Source organism: Lissotriton vulgaris, chromosome 12 (genome assembly GCF_964263255.1).
Source record: "Lissotriton vulgaris chromosome 12, aLisVul1.2, whole genome shotgun sequence".
In the NCBI taxonomy this organism is placed as follows: Eukaryota; Metazoa; Chordata; class Amphibia; order Caudata; family Salamandridae; genus Lissotriton; species Lissotriton vulgaris.
The window spans coordinates 202,349,773-202,367,475 of NC_141700.1; the positions used below are offsets into that span (position 1 = coordinate 202,349,773).

The 17,703-nt window shown below is 42.8% G+C and overlaps 1 protein-coding gene across 1 annotated transcript in view; it reads right to left on the minus strand.

Moving 5' to 3' along the window:
• The window catches only part of CDH8 (cadherin 8), an 812,369-nt gene that overhangs the window by 533,654 nt on the left and 261,012 nt on the right, over positions 1–17,703 (minus strand). The window contains exon 2 of the mRNA XM_086947716.1: positions 555–849. Coding sequence (XP_086803842.1) covers positions 555–849 — 295 coding nt within the window. The remainder of the gene's footprint in view (positions 1–554; positions 850–17,703) is intronic.

Below are 17,703 nucleotides of genomic sequence, written 5' to 3' on the forward strand. Positions count from 1 at the left end.
GTTGCGTCATCATTCGTGGCCTGAATAAACAACACTAAAAAGCACGTTACAAATGAACAAATGAATTCACAAAAGTGGCTTTTCATTACTGACACATGCAGTCTTTTCCGGTGCATCAATAAAAAGAAGGGAATTGGTGTCATGTCAAGTACTGGCACATTACATTATGCTGCTCCTGCATAATAGAAAAACATGACTGGCTAACTTTGTGAATATCTACTGCGTGAATGTCAAGTTGAAAGAGAGCATAATTGCACCCCACTAATAATGCTATAATGAAGGCACTGGAGATATCATACCCATGCAAACAACTGAAGGATTGCAAGAAAAGCATATTAATACTGACAGTTAGCTTTTACATTTCATCACTGGATTGCTACCTGCACTGTGGCTCACCAGAGCTTGGTCAATCAAGCTTTGAAATTGCCAATTAAAGAGAATTGATTGGAATAATTGTCCTTTGCTCAGCAGCGCAGTATCCTTGATCTAAAAGGCAATCTGAATGGGTGAATTTGAAAGGTTTTCTCATATTGCTATTTGCTAGGCATACATACCCACAACAGACATCTCTGGAACGGTCGCATGATATGGTCCATTAAGAAACTCTGGTGCATTGTCGTTGATGTCTTGCACTTTAATAATGAATTCTGAAGGAGGCTCCAGAGGCTTGCTTGTGTCCGCATCGACTGCTTGAGCTGTTAGTGTGTATTCAGCTTTTTCCTCCCGGTCAAGCCTTTTCATAGCATGAATATCTCCTGTCTTGTCGTTGATAACGAAAATTGTTCCCGCTCCCTCTCCCGACAGAATATATTTGATTTTGCTGCTTCCAGGATCCAGGTCTGTGTGTAGCTAGAAGTGAAAAACCAGGACACACTTAGTAATCTAAATGGAGCTACTTGCATTGTTGTATTTAGTTTTTTACCATACATGTTATTCCAAATACATATGCCATTATACATCCAGAAAAACATTAATTGTTAGTTAAATCATCGTTGCCCAAAGTTAGTTCACTAGGTATGTGCCCCTGATAGAATTTCAGGATACCCACAAAACTTTACATAGATGTTGCTGTGAGTAGGTCTGACTTACTCGTGTGGTACTCCTGGCTTACTTCTGAATTCCATGCTTTATCTGGGAAGTGAGGAGCAAGCCAGGAGTACATCTAAATGATGTCACAGCAAAGTCTTTGGGAACTGAGTGTAATGAATCATTTGCCTGGTAAGTGGATATCCCCGAAAATAAGGAGGCTGATTCACAAAATCATTTATGAGCATGGGAAATAGTGCCTCAGGGGTACCCTTACAAGCAGGTGTGAATGGGCCTCGAAACATCCAACTCCTCTCAGTAAAAGTTCAAAGAGGTGACCGACCGATCTATTTGTACTAACTGGATATAATAATTATTATTGTAGTCCCATTATTTATGTTTTGAGGCTAAGGACCCAATTGTGATCCAGGCAGTTAGCCCTTCCACTGCCAGGGCAATGGTGCCAATTACTCCATTGCTACAGGCATTGCCTACCAAATTTTGAAACATCCATTGGCCAGGGGAGGGCATTTCAAACCTTGATAGGAACCACTGCATTGTGAGTTTGCCGGATGGTTCTGTTAAACATGGCAGAGCTGTTCTGCAAAGATACAATTCATTTTTATTTTCAAAAGGAAAATACCAACGTGAGAGGCACTTTTCTTTTTTTTTTATTTTTTTATTTCAGCAGATTTTTATTGAAAATTATATTTACATGGTGCAGAGGATATACAGGATATACATGGGAGATAACTAGATGGCCTCTAACATCATGTTTTGCCTGGCACTGACAGGCATTGAAAAAATGGATATATGTCGGGCCATCGAAATATTGTGGGCTAACATAATGCCAAATCTCCAACGGGCCGTCGGAGAAGTTTGACCACCGTGGAGACGGAGAAGTCTCCACCGTCTTCAAACTGTGGTATGCCTAATTAAAATAGGGAGAGCCAACCACACTCTTGCCAGCGAGGGAACTCTGTCATCAGTGCAATGGAGTTCCCTGTCTGCCAGCATTTAAATTGGCTTCATGAATAAGCACATACATTTCATTTAGACCTCATAGAGCAAAGTTAGCCAACTCTCATTTAGGTGTACATTTACATATTTCATTTGTTTAACTTATAGCATGTATCACTAGGTCAATCTACATTCCAAGCCTGCATATTTGCCTTATTTATTGCATTCAAATAGCGTAGACAACAATTACTTATGAGTGGTTAGAGAGTTTTGATCTCTCCTGCATGCAGAAACATTAATTCAAGGGTAAAGTCATTCACTGCTGATTGTGCCTATAATGCATATAATGTTCAAGTTGGCGGAATTGATAGTACTTTCAAATGTTGCATCACAAAAATGTTTTCTCAACATTTGTACAAATAACCTGTAGCTATTATTTGACAATCAGATGATAAAAAGCAAAATAAACCTATTCATAAGTTAACTCTTTCCCTGTTCGTGTGGTTCACCTTTAATAAAACAGCGTTATATGTCAGCAATTGTATGAGGGTGTAGAAAAACCCACGCAATATGTTGTACACATTGCCTCAAAGTAATAAGATAAGTCAAGGACACTGACTCATCTTATCATTTAGGGTCTCATTGCGATGTTGGTTGGAAAGTTTCCAACCAACATCAACACAGACTTGAACTCAGGACCAACTGACAGGCGGATTACGATGCAACTGAACACTGTTCGGTCGGATTCCCATTGTACCCTATGGGAGCTTGTGCTGCGGCTGTAAACTGGCCATAACACAAGCTCCTATGGAGAAATGGGTGTGCGTGTGTAAAACCCTGCACCCTGTTGCAGGCACCGAATGGTGTCTGCCATAGAGTGTAGAGTGTATCCAACCATAGGCTGTAGGGGCAGGGGGTCCATGCTAGGGACCCACAAAGTTGCTTTCTGACAGCCTTTCCGTGTCGGAAATGCCAGCATGGAAAGGCTGTCGGAATCCAACATTGCAATCTCGACGGCGGAAACACCGTCCATAGTGGGTCACAGTGAGGTTCCGGACAACAGGAATACTCCCAGGGCCAGTCGGAAATGAGTCGGAATTACTGGCCAGTGTACGTTCCGACCGGGAACATCGTAATTGGGCGGTCGGACCGTAAACCGACCGAGTCGGTTGGAAGGGTTCGACGTGTTCGCAAAGCTTCTGCCAACATCGTAATGAGACCTCAAATGTTTCAGATGTTAAATGTTCTAAGGTAACATGTTTATGTTTTTGGTTTGCATTTAAGATTATAGCATTGTGTTAGAACTGTGTTTTTTGGTTGCCAGAGGTATGCGCCCTGTCAAAGTAGGAATCACCACTCTACTTAGGGTATGCTAGATACACACCAAAAGATAAGCTGTGTTCAACCTCTGGTAGCTAGGTACAGAGCAGTCAGTTTTCTCTAAAGAGGCAGTCTGTAAAGTATTTATGAAACACACGCACACACACACACAGTAACACAATGAAAAAACACAAAAATACTCTGCACAGGGTTTAGAAAAATAGGTTATAATTTACTGAGAAAAACAAGACCAAAATCTCAAAACTCCTATATATATAGAGCCGGAGTTATGAATTTTTATAGAATAAATTAAAAGGGAGTGCTTAGAAGTGAATAGCACTTAGGGGTTACTTGAAGTCGGGTTGGACCATGGTAAATCCAAAGTTCAGGCCAACCAGGATTGAGGGTAGGCCAGCAACAGGATTCATGCAGGTCCCACTGAAAAAGTACCATTGAAGGAGGAAACGTCGATGTCAAAGACTCGATGCGTCGGTTTTGATCCGCCCAGATAATGTAGGCTTCGTCGATTAACCCCTTTATTATGCAGATGCTGTATTGTCAAACCATGCTGTGCATCATTGATGAGTCGTGCAGACCATCAGAGCAATGTCGTCAATCAGCTCCGGGGTCCCAGGGAAATGTGTCACCTCTGATTGGCGCAATGTCAGCACTGCATTGATTTTGAATTTTCAGTAAAGCAGAAGCTCACTTTCAAGGGCCCAGGGTCGATTTGCACTACTTGAGAGGGCCAGACTCACAATTGGCAGAGTCCAGGTGCTGTTGCCGAGTTGTAGGAAGTCTTTCATGGCCCTGAGACTTCAGAACAGGTGGCAAGCCAGCAAGTCCTTGGAGTCACTCTGGGTTCGAGTGAGATGGGTCCAGTACTTGTCCTCAGCAGAGAAGGAGGTCAGCAGGTAGCAGGACAGCACAGTAAAGCAGAAAAGTAGTTCTTCCAGAGTAGCAGTCCAGCAGCGTGGCAATCCTTGGAGCACAGTAGTCTTTACTCCAGGCAGAGGGCTTCACAGATCCAGAGTGTACTGTCTTCGTAGGGTTAGAGCTCCAGTACTTATACCCAGTTGTGCCTTTGTAGTGGGGGTGACTTCAAAGAAGGGTATTTCTAGTCCTGGCTCCGGACCATCAGTAGGGGGTAATCATCCCTTTGTGTGAATTCCGTGAACTTAATCAATCTTGCAAAAAGCTGGAGAGAGAATGGAGAAGAGATTATGCATAGTCTAGAAAACAAAAATATAGGGCCAGCATTAAAATATATCAAAATTAAATTCGAAAAGCACAAGCCTTATATTATGGTGAAAGGATCACTGTAGCTGCCAATTCACCACAGGAAATGTTTCCGTACCACCAGTTAGCACAGCTGGGGACTCCATTCGCTGCAATGACCTGGCTGACTTCTTCTATAAGAATATTCATGATATATATCTGACTTTCCCGGCCTCAGCAGCCCACGTCCACCCACATCCACCGACTATGCAATTTCCAGATGTACAAATGAAATTAGAGCACATCCCCCTCCTGGACTCATGTGCTCTTGAATCTACCTTTACCAAGGTTAAATCAGGTTCACCCTGTGACCCAGCCCCCCCTCACATCCTGAATCTGGCAAAGGAGACCACTTTTCCCTTGATCCTAGAGGTTATCAACAGTTCTATCTCTTCAGGAGTGGTCCCCTTACCATGGACAAATGCCATGGTCAAAGCTTTGTTGAAAAAACAATCTGGATCCCAGAACAATGGGGAATTATTGACCAGTTTCCCTACTCTCAGTAGTCAGCAAAATCTCATAAAGGCATGTCACCTCAGTGCCCTCTAAATTTATAGAATCAAACTTTTTGCTCCATTCTTCACAGATGGGATTTCGACCATGTCATGGCACAGAAACTGCTCTTTTATCTATGGCATAAGAGTCCAGGAGGATTCTGGACCAGGGAGGTGTTGCCGCCATTATACTCCTGCACCTTAGTGCGGCATTTGACACTGTATATCATACCATTGATGCACAGACTACGGAATCTGGAAGTGTCAGGAGAGGCAGCGACATGGCTAGAATCCTTCTTAGAAGACAGATCTTTTCAAGTCTTCGAAGAAGTGGTGTCCAAACGTATGGCTCTCAGCTGTGAGGGGCCTCAGGGATCCTCGCTGAGCCTCACCCTATTTAAAGTATATATGAGGCCTTTAGCCGCCATAGTACAGCCATGCAGCATAAAAAACTCTCGTATGCCGATGACACTCAACTTGTTGTGACCTTAAATCGACCTGAAAATGCATCTGCAAATTTATGCCCATGTCTAGAGAAAGTTGCACAATGGATGGAGCTCGCCTGTCTAAAATTGAAGGGATATAAGTCCGAACTCATGCTCGTAGGCAACTCTCCTATCTCTAGCACAGGACAGCTATGGCCAAAATGCTTCGGCCCCACACCACCGGAGAAAAGTCAGATCAAGAGTCTGGGTATGTGGCTGGACCACTCACTGACCATTTGGATTCCAGACCGCCAAACTGTCAGAAACATGCTGTGGCATCATGAGGATGCTTTGTAGAGTGCCCCCCTTCTTCCATTTCCAGCAAAAAGGATGACGATCCAGGCTCTCATTCTTACACGAAAGGACTATGGAAATTGACTATACCTTGGACCCCGAAAACTAAGATAACCAGACTCCATATCACCCAGAACTGTGCAGCTTGTCTGCTTATGGGTCTTTTACATAGGCACTCAGCCAAATCCGCTCTGAAAACTCTGCATTGGCTGCCTATATCAGAAAGGATCAAATTCAAGGCGCTTTGCATTGCCCAAACGTCCTTTCAGGGAGCAGGACCTGCAATCAATGAGCCTTTGATTACTCAATACTATCCCAACCGAAGCCTTCGATCATAGAATATGCTGCTCGCAACAATTCTAAAAATAAAGAGGGCAAGAAATGGGGGTCGTTCTTTCATTCATAATGTGGCGAAACTGTGGAACACCCTCCCCCTTTACTTTCAACAGGAAACCAACCATTTGTCCTTCAAAAAACAACTTAAAACCTGGTTACTTTTACTTTACCTCATTGTACATTTTAGCAGAGCTGGCCTTTAGGCCCACGTCCGCAGACAGCGCTATGATGCCTTAGGGTAGCTATGCGCTTTATAAATGTTTATTTCATTCATTCATTCGAACATGAGACTGCGTAGTCAGGTGTTAGTAGCATGTTTAAAGAAGAAGCACAAAAAAGTTGGCAAAAAGAGAAGGTAAGCAGGCAAAAAGTTTGGGGGAACACCAGCCTAAGGATGCCAAGTCAAACACATTCCTATTGATAAACTATACCTTGGATTAGAACATCAGTAACCACATTTCTTTCATGTTCATCATGAATAAATGTACCCCAAACAATGCCAAAAATAACTATTCAAATGCTTTCAAACATCGGGATTATTTCCTTGACCACATCCGCGAATCAATTTAAACCTAGGGTAAAAATGAAAGGATGAAAAGGATGCACACCAAACATTGTGTCATGTTTTGAAGAACAATGGATCCTTCCATCCACCACACACCTTTGACGGGAAACATCCTTTTTAACAAAGGCTTTACAACGAGAAGCCTTAACAACAAAACTGACACCACAATTGAGTCATTACTACGCCTGTCTTTACTCTGAATTGTTTTCTACTACAAATGGCGATACAGCCCATGCCATTACAATGAAAAATAGGATGACTAACCTGGTGTAGGTGTTAGGGCTCAGAGAAGGGGAAGTGGAGGTTTTAGGATGTTTGTTTTAGTTAGCCCCAGGAACTGGACGTATTTATTTATTTATTTATTAATAACAATCATAGAGCGCGAACAAATGCCCTTGGGCGTCTCGGCGTAAACAGTGTTACCAGCATTGTAGCAGAATAAAAAAAACAGGCTGAAGTGGCACTCCAGGAAAGAATCAGCTATGAAAATGCTCCCAAAAATCGCTAATGGTACAAAGGTTTATCCATTTTAAGACAACCGTCCCCACAGGGTGCTGCGCAAACAACAAAGGCTGCTGTGTGAAGGTAGGAATCAGTGGTATGCAGGCTCAAGTATACAGGCTCGAGGGATGGAGTGGCTGGATGCAGAGAGCGTGTTAAGAGATCACAACTTGTTACCGTCCGTGCAGAGTGCTGCACGAATAACAGTGGCTGCTGTGTGAAGAAAGGAGATGAAGAGAGGAGGTTGTGATAAGCAGTATTGAGTATTCATGTTCAAGAAATAAAGCATAGAACGCGATATACCATAATTGATTTAATGTAGACGACGTAAGTAATCCCATTCTTGCTACAGCAGCAGGAAAAGCGCCAGGCCCAGAGAGGGTACCTTCAGATTTTTACAACGCAGATCTCCAAACCTGGGCCAAGATGCTGACTCATGTTATCAATGCGGTATGCAACCGGGGCCCCCTTCCACATTGTCTAAACCATCCTAGTACCCTTTTTTTTAAAAAGGGTCAAGGGATAATCCACTCTGTTATAGTCCTCCTCTGGATTCTGCTGCCAACGTTTTGGAGAAGGTTGTTCTGGGGTGTATAACACTCCGGCTGGCAAGGCCAACTTAATTTTTGAGCTGCAATATGGCTTTAGGCAGGGGAGAGGAACAATGGATCAGTGCATTTACCTGCAGTTGATCATAGGAAAATATACTGTAGTCAAGGGGAGGTTCCTGCACCTGGGTTTTATGGAACTCACCTCGGCCTTTGACCCAGTAAATAGATATAGACTCAGGCCCATTCTCACAGAGTTGGACATCAAACCTGAGTTTGTGGCATTCCTATATAGCCCACACTCTAATTTATCAGCCTCAGTAAGGTACGATGAGAAAGGAAGCCTGTCAGCCTCATGGGAGGTCGGGAGGATAGTATGACAGGAATGCTTCTTGTCACCCCTACTATTTTACATTAACATACTGGGGGAAGTCCTGACAACACCTCCTGAACTCCTTCATAGATTTTATGGACTCTTTAGACCAGACCACCAACTACACCAAATCACACCGAATGATGATCAGTTGCCGCAAGCCTCTTACAATTAAGTTCTTTGGCAAAGGGACTAAAATTACCAAAGTATCTACCTTCCCATGTGTCAGAGTACTCTTCTATGAGAGAGGGACATGCCTAGCACAGAAATCCCTGGAAAGGAATATCTTTCTGAGAGCAGTAGGAGCGAGTACAGATTAAGCCAAGAGACTTGGGGCTACGCATGTTCAAGCAATGGTCAAGCTGTAGCAGGAGAAGTGCCCCACAATGGCAACTTACGGGTGTGACATCTGGGGGAATAAAAAAGCTGGGAAGCTCCAAGTGATTGAAAATACGTTCTTCTGTAGTCTCCTCACCGTCCCTGCTAGCACCTCATTTTTTTCGATACATGAGAGTAGTGGGCCTCGGTTATATTACCTACATCATTGCCTTGGCACGTATCTTGTGGTGGCTGAGAATCGTGTCCAGTCCAGCCCTTAAATTAAACCAGTTAGTAATTGAGAACTGCAGATCCCTCACCAGCGCTCTTGACAAACCTTGGCTGAGGTATGTCAAGTAGACACTCACGTGTGTGGGCCATTCAGATGTGTTCATTAACCCCAGACAGGTACAGCCAGAGTAACTGCAATCATTAAATGTGTTTCTAACCAGATGGCAAAGTGACAGAGAAAGCAGGGAGTTACTCAAACTCACAGCGAGAAAATATACCCTACTCAAAACATGTGGGGGGGGGGTCCCTATCTGTCATTTGTCACCAATGCCCACCACCGCTTTTTGTTAGGCTCAACCTAATTCACTGGTTCCTTGCAATCCCCAGCGGGTTTTACAAACTGGGCGAGCTAAAATCATGTTCCACTGACAACCTTTCAGACCAAGATATTAAAAAGTGTATGTTTCCTTGTGGTTTTTATCAGGTGTTAAGATCTAGATATATTCTCCAGTTGGTGCAAAATAGTCATTTTACATAAGCAAGACCAGTTCTGACGTACCTACACATACTGTCTTTCCCCTCATTCTGTTTTAGGGTTGCTAGCTTGCTTACTGGAGCACTTAGACTCAGAAAAAAGCTATTTATCGAATAGCAGTTTTAACCTTGTGATGGGAGAGGATGTGGCCTAATAGCTAGGGAAGCCAACCTCGAAGCTGGGGAACCGGGTTTGAGTCTAGGCAGGGGTGCTCAACAGCCTGTGTTTTTGGGCAAATCAATTAATCTTCCTGTGCCTATAAAAATAAATGAATATGTTTGTAAGCAACTGGTGCTCATGTAGAGCGCTCTGGTACTGATGGACTTGCACTTTACACAACCTGCTGACGTAGTCATGTCCAGAACAGTCCCACATTGAACATTCAGAGGAATGGCTAAGGGTGGTCTCGAATATTACCTGTAAACATAGGGGACCCTTAATAAGAGGTTTTTGTTGTAAGGTTCTTTATGATTGGGCCCAATGCAATTAGGTCATAACCACTTCTACTGTCTCCCCTGTATCTTTTTAACTTGCACATATCATCATGGTTTGCTGCTCATTTCTTATATAGATAATTGTGCTTGTTTTATTGTCCACAGTGTTTTTCCACCGCACATTTGTTTGTATTTTTATCCTGAGCCATATATATGGCCAGCTGCGATTTTACCTTTTCATAGGGCATTTTTATTAAGCTTTAGGGCCTATATTGGCCGAATAAAGATTTATATGACTGAGACTTTCACACCATATTCCCACCGGCAGTGTCGTCTTTGAAAATTATACCCAATCACATGGCGCATATAAAATGACATTGCATTGCTCGAAGTGCGATGTGTTCTAGGCTCATTAATTGGCCAGTAAAGGCAACGTTTTAATTGCCCTAATCTCACATTTAAACGAGAATCTATTCATGATTCTAATCAGTTCCAGGATGCATGAACAAACTTTAGATGCATATTACATTCAATGATTCTTTATTTTCCCCTTTGGCAACTTATTTCATTTACTAATTAAAAAGTTTTTGTTTCGCACTGGGACTGCTGAACATGCAGTCTTTGTTTTTGAGGAGGAATCCTTCTCGTGCTATTTTTTGCATTTTTATGATAGACAGATATTATACAGTATTTTCGCAGTTTTAACATCAAAATACGTTTTACTGGTTGTTGCAGGTGCTGTCCCTTGCGAATGTATGACGTTACAACGCATACATTAACAATGCATACCTTTACAACACAGTTTTTACATTGTAACATCCTTTGTAACGCACTCCATTACATTGCATGACACTACATCGCATTTTTAGAAACTACCTTTACAACACATTCCATTACATCACATTATACCTTTACAACGCATACCATTACAACGCATACCATTACATTGCATTTAAGGTAAATGTTGGATAGTATAGGGGTAAAAATGTCTATTTTAACTGCAGGGGGTGCAGCAGTAGGGTAAGTGTTGGATAGTGTACGGGTAAAAAATACTATTTTAACTCCAGGGGGTGCAACAGTAGGGTAAGCGTTGGATAGTTTAGGGGTAAAAATTACTATTCTAACTCCAGGGGGTGCAACAGTAGGGTAAGTTTTGGATAGTGTAGGGGTACTATGCAATCACTGATCCTTTGCTGTTTTTAAGTCGTGCCTAGAGTCAAGCACTGCTCTGGTGAAGAGCTTATGTAATTCAGTACATGAGGGAAGCCCCGCCCACTCCTCACCCACATTTTTCATTGGCTTTTGTCTTTGTCTTTCGTAATGCTGCTTTCGGATTGTTTATGGGCTTGTTAGTTCCTCCTTATTACTGCCATGTCGTCATTTGTATCCTCCCATGGCTACTGGCCCCTTTACTTCAAGTGTTACATGGTACGTGTTATTTAGACTGTGAGCACTATTTTCTTTAATGAGGTTCTCCTACTGCCTTCTCACCCCCTCCCCCTGCCCACACTCCTGTTGTCTTTGCCTTCTCGCCCCTTTCTCCCCCCTTCCCCGCCTGCACTCTTGTTGTCCATGCCTCCTCTCCCCCTTCTCCCCCCTCCGCATCCGCAATCCCGTTGTCCATGCCTTCTTACCCCCCTCCCCCCTGCCTGCACTCTCATTGCCCATGCCTTTTCCCTCCTGCCTGCACTCCCGTTGTCTGTGCCTTCTCCCACTCCCAACACGCGCACTCCCGTTGTCCATGCCTTTTTGCCCCCTTCTCCCCCTCCCCCATCCACACACCCATTGTCCGTGCCTTCTCACCCCCTTTTCCCCCCCACTTGCACTCCCATTGCCAGTGCCTTCTCCCCCGCCTGCACTCCCGTTGTCTGTGCCTTCGCCCCCTCCCCCACCAACACTCCCGTTGTCCTTGCCTTCTCGCCCCTTCTCCCACTCCCCTACCAGCACTCCCATTGTCCATGCCTTCTCCCCCCTCCCCTGTACTCCTGTTGTTCGTGGCTGCCCCCTCCCTCCCGTGGTACGTGAGGACTCCCGTTTGCAATGCTATTGATCTCGTTTAAATGCGAGTCCTATTGCATTGCAAATGCTTGTTGATTTTCACTGTTGCAGCCGCAGCACTGTTTGGGAACAAGGATTTTGGTGTGATTGCAGACATCTGGCAATAATAACCACAATATCAAGCATCTTGTTGAAATGTGTGATTGTATAATGTTTACCTGTCTTCAATGAGCATCCGGCGGGTCACCTTTACTTTACCTTTCCTTGATATGAGAGGTATTGAGGCAGTGGATGCCTGGCTAGCCTGTGGGTTCTACATAAAATATTGTTACAAGGCAGGCAATGTTTCTAAACCCATATGACAGAACGACTGGCTTACTACTGAGTATTTACTTTTGGCAGCAGCCCGTCCCTTCAGTAGCTGCTTCTGATTTCCTAAAATCTCTGCTTTTTCAATGTCAAGAGCCAGCCACTACTCTTCCAGAACAAGGGGGTGCGATGTTTTCTTCCTGCCTCTGCACTGCCATGACTGTAATTAGTGTGTATCCCAGGTAGTGAGAGATTTTAATGACAGTATGGTGGTTGGTCTGTTGGCGTTATGCGATTTCTGAACCAAAACGGTATTTCATTATTTATGCTCATGAGTCCGCTATTTAGCTGATGTTTTTGAGGTGTTTGTAATTAAATTCTCACTTTCTGGATTGACCTTTGTTGATTGATATAAACGGATTAAAACATAACTATGTATAGAGAGCCTTTGAATAATGAGGTTTGTCAAACCTAGTTGTAGCATTCATATTTTGGCAATGTAAAAGTAAGGGGCATATTATCAAGCATGGCGTTAAAATTATCACCATTTTAGCGGCAGAAAACTGCTGCTAAATCGGCAAAAATGGGCTTGATAATATGCCCTCGAGAATTCAAATAGAAGCCCATGTTGACACCAGAACATGGGCTTTTATGGGAATTCTCAAGTGCATATTATCAAGCCCATTATCGCCGCTTTAGCAGCAGTTTTCTGCCGCTAAAACAGCAATAATTTTAACGCCGGTTCTTGATAATATGCCCCTAAATTCCTCTATTGTATGTTTTTTACGCAATTATGTATGTACAGTCACAGCTGTAACATTTGGTACAAATATCTAACACAGTAAAAGTGTTGTGGGCAGTCACAATTGGCCTCTTCTCCCCCAATGCGCCTCCTGCTCCATCTCATTCCTAAAGCCATCTTCCCAGTGGGACTTCTCTTGACGTGGCAGTGTGCCACCGAACAGTTACATACATTTCCAGAGTTTAGTTCAAAAGCGCACAGTAAGTAAAAAAAAAAGTTTAATAATGCCACTAGTTAGTGAGAAAATGTTATACTGTGTATGACTCCTGTGATGCAGGACACCCACTGTATTAAACAGACAAAATATTGTGATCATTGAAACACAGCACCTCTATTGAAATTTGCATTTTCTGTGTGTGGCATCATACAGTTTTTCCTCTCTCTTTATTTTCCACTACTGTATGGTGAATAAAAAAAGTAGTGACATTGCTTAATCAAACTATTTCACCCGCCTGGCAGTGACCATGCCTTCTGGCTTAGCAGATGTTTAAGCAATTGTCAAACCCCTCTAGACCAACTCTTAAGTACCAATCATACACCAGCAGCTCAATGAAGAACAATAACCACAACTCACAGACAGATAACTGAACACAATACCAGCACCATTTGAACATATGCTGACTCAAGCTCTAGGAAGCCTAACTGCTTTACCCAGCAGATTCTTAAAATCTTCCTTCTTACTCCCATGGTTATGTGAAGTTCACTGTCCTCAAAAACTTGTAAGATATCAGAAAACATCTTGCAATCTTCAAGCCACATTGTGTGGTTGTCGCATAATGAGGATTTGTACCACAAGTTGGCGCACCACACACTGTTTATAGACCTTCACAAAACAACAGCTACTGATCACAAAGGAAGTTCTTTGAACTGTGTATATCTGACCCGGCTTTATTAGAGATCTGGAAAGTGTCTCTAAGAGCTTGTGTGCCACTGAGAAGTGTGGCTCAGGGGTTAGAGGCGGCAGACCTGGAGCTTGAGTTCGGCCCGGGACCAGGGTTCAATTCCCCGCCTCGGCGGGTCTTGGGCTCAAAAATTCCACTGACTCGTTAATTCTCACTCCAGTGCCTTCTTGACTCACGGGTTCACACTCTGCGACTCTGGGCAATAGCTTGCTTAATCTCCACAACGGCCCCTCGCGGTGGGATGCCTGGCTTTCACCTTGTGGATACCCTGCCAGGGTATCTCACAGGGGAATACCAGGACGGGTTCCCTAAGCAAGCGCTGAGATGCCCCAGGGTAAAGTCGTGCGCTATATAAGTCTCATTCATTTCATTTCACTGAGAACTATTGCAGACTCAGATAATTATTCGATGTGGGTAAACAGCAGATAGTGGGACTGGGGGTGTTCTTTAGTCAAGCCTGGGCAGTGCACGTGCTGCAAGGCATGCTATATTTTAATATGGACTTGAAGTTCCGCCCACTCTCCGCCCATATTTTTCATTGGGTTGTGTCATTGTCCTTTGTAAATTCTGTGTTCTGAATCGTTAATAGGCTTGTTAGTCCCTCCTTAGTACCGCCTTGTCTTCACTTGTAACTTCCCATGAGGACAGGCCCTTTTACTTCAGTTATTATATGGTATGTTTTATTTAGTCTGTAAGCACTATTTTCTTTAATCTGTTTCTCCTACTGCAGGCATGACATACTTTCCTGCAGTTTGAGCGTGCCATGCGTGCTTTCACTTTCCAAGCAGCTGGGACAATGGTGGCCGAGGTCTCGCATTTACAAGAGATTGAGCTATTGGCATTGTAAATGACAATGCCTTTTATTCATATGTTAATTATCACAAAAGATACATAAAAGGCATCATACTCTACAATGCCATTAGCTTAAACTCATCCAAATGTGAGACATATTGCAGTGAAAATGCGTGTTTTGAATGCTGTGGAAGTGGCATGCTTTTAAAAAAAATATTAGGCCTAAATATTCAGGAAATACTTATTTGATAGATTATTTAATGTATGAATTCCTTAAAATGAAGATGCTCCCCCCATTGCTCCCTCAAACACTTTCATGGACTGCTTGGGCCTTTCTTAGAGGGGAAGCAACCACTGTTGCAGAATTACATGTCCAGTTGCCCCTCAGCACTCTCTAGTTCTGTGGAACTGAAGAGATCACCATTCTTCTATTTTCCAATTTCCTTCACTGCTTTTGTCTTTAAAACAAAAAAGGCTCCATACGCATCCATCAAATCTCTCCAACATCTCATTTCTCATCCCAGCCTCTCTTTACATCAACAAAATACACTTCAACCATTGAAAATTGTGTCTGCTCCAAGAGTGGCTTACTTTATCGTAGGTATGCACCATTGCAACTTAACCAGGCATAATGTAATGGACAAAGTGCTGAAGAAGTCTCCTCCATTTTACTAGTAATTTATATAAACGCAAACAGGAATTGGCTTTTCTCAATCATAAATGTATTTACATATTAGTGAATAGTGTAAGAGGTTCAAAAGAAAGACCTGGCCTAGGATTTGAAATGAGATATTTTAGTGTTTGCTGTACATAAAATGCAAAATTCTTTATTTTTCAGACAAATCGATTTGTTAACATTTGTTTTCGAGTAGGTGCCTATTTTTGCATAGTCACTCCTATTTCTTGTGAACTGAGGCTGCTGTTCTTTTGACTTTTTGCACCTGAACAGTGCTAACCAGGCCCCAGTGCATGTGCCCTGACCCCTTCACTATGCCAAAATTGTAGAGCTCCTAATTGGCATGTTTAATTTTCCAATATGGTCATAATATATAATGCCCAATTTAAATGTCACCAATGGATGGACCTCACCACTACTGTGCCATCCACTAGTGTGACCTGACAAACATGACTCCAGTCCTGCAACTGCTGCCTGGCAGCGGCAATTTAAACCTGCAGTCCAACCAGTCAAAATAAACCCTTTTTGATATGAGACAATATTAATTTTAAATATAAATAAATCAGCCCTCTGTAGGCCTTGCAGTCCAAGAGGCTGGGTGCATAGAATTTAACAACAGGACATGCAGAAATTTGAAGTTAACATGTCCTTACAGTAACTAGCATACACAGGTATTTTTCACTGAATCATGGCTGGCTTGCCCATAGAGAAACACTGAGAAGTAATACTAAATAATTATTCTGCTTTTTCCGGATTGGCAACACCTAGAAATATGATTAAACCAGTATTTGTAATATTTAATTAAAGCTCAATGCAACAGTCAAGACAGAATGTTAATAATTATTAAGGGAAATATATCTTTTAGCAAGTAACAATTTACCTGCCTGAAGCTCTTGGAGGTGAATTTGCATTTTCTCTCAAGCAACGGCCCAGTGAGCTTTTAGCCCTTGTGAGGTGTGAAAACTGCTCCCAGAGTAGGGAAAAATTGCCTGAATGGTGAGGTGTTTTTGTTGCCCTGACAGGAAGGTCAGTTGGGCTGTGCCCAGGAACTTAATTTGCTTCAAAGGGCCACCATCATAATCATATGTCAGATATAGCTAAATAGACCCCTTCCTCTCTCCTCTGTCTCATGCAGGCACTAAACCCAGTGGGGGTAAATCTGCCCACAGAACTGGTTTGGAATGACAACACAGGAGGAGCTGTTCATTAACCTGACCACACCTCTGGGGTAAACACAGTTAGGCAGTCTCCCGTTTGAATACAGTGGTACAAGAAATTGAAAAGGCCTTTTCCTACAACTCCTGGTACCTACTAGACCTGACCAGGACCCAGCTTGAGTGAACCCTGACTTCACAAGTTTGATCCTGAAGGTAATGAGACTATTTGCTGAGTGTAACTGGACTTCTCGAAAAATCTCCGAAGCCGAGAGGCTTAGAAGGTTTTGGACTTCAAGACTTCCGCAGGACTTGGACAAACCTGACAAGCTAATTCGACCAAGGCGCGACCTCACTAGGCTGAAGAGCTTTTTAACAGCAGCAAATCCATCTCACCAGGACCCCGGTGAGATGGTATCTAGTGTCATGTTGTCCTCTTTGGAGACAGCCTGAAGCCTTAACCCAAAAAGGGGCTAAGGGCCAGATTTAGAGTTTGGTGCACAAATGTGAAAGACATCTTGTCTGCCTTATTACAAGTGCATTGTATCCTAATGCACCTGTCATTAGGGGATGAGACAATCCATCCTTAAAACTTTAAATCAGGCCCTAACTCTGAAGGTAGAAATCTTAATCAGGCGAAGGTACCAAAAGTATATGGCTGGCAAGATGACTTCCCCGTTGCTCAGAGATTTTTCCACCTACACCATTGGCTTAAGTGGTACATTTTTCAATGCCTATTTAACCTCATGACTCATGAGGACTTCCTCAAATGCAGCCTGCTGCCTTACCCAGCTGAACAATTTTGACTTCCAGAAAAAGACTGATTCCTAAGGCCAACCCTCAGATTGGGTTGAGCCTACTTGGTTTATCCTACTTGGTTTATACTAACTCAACTTCATCACGGTCAGCCTCAAATAATGACTCAAGTCATGCCTCAGTCTCTGTCTACCAAGACCAGTGACTACCATTGGTGCTTTGTGCTTTTTTGATGCTATTTTTACTTAAACTTAAAAATCCATATCTCTGGATCCTTTAATGGAGTTTTGGTGTTTTTATAGTCTAATGTATCCTCTATTTCATTAAATTGAAATGGGATCAATATTGTGTTGATTTTTATTGTGGTGTGTTGACTTTTTAACTGTTTTGGTACTTCTAAATGCTTTACACATTTTCTCTAAGTTAAGCCTGTCTGCTCTGTGCCAAAGCTACCAGGGTTTGAGCTCAAATTTAAATTCCTGAAACCTTCGACTGGAACTAACTAAATAGTGCCGTTATTACTTGTGGTGGACCTCAATTCTCCTAATCTAACAAACCATGATGTCAAATGGACATTCAAACAATTACCATACTGCAAATACTTAACCATTGTTTC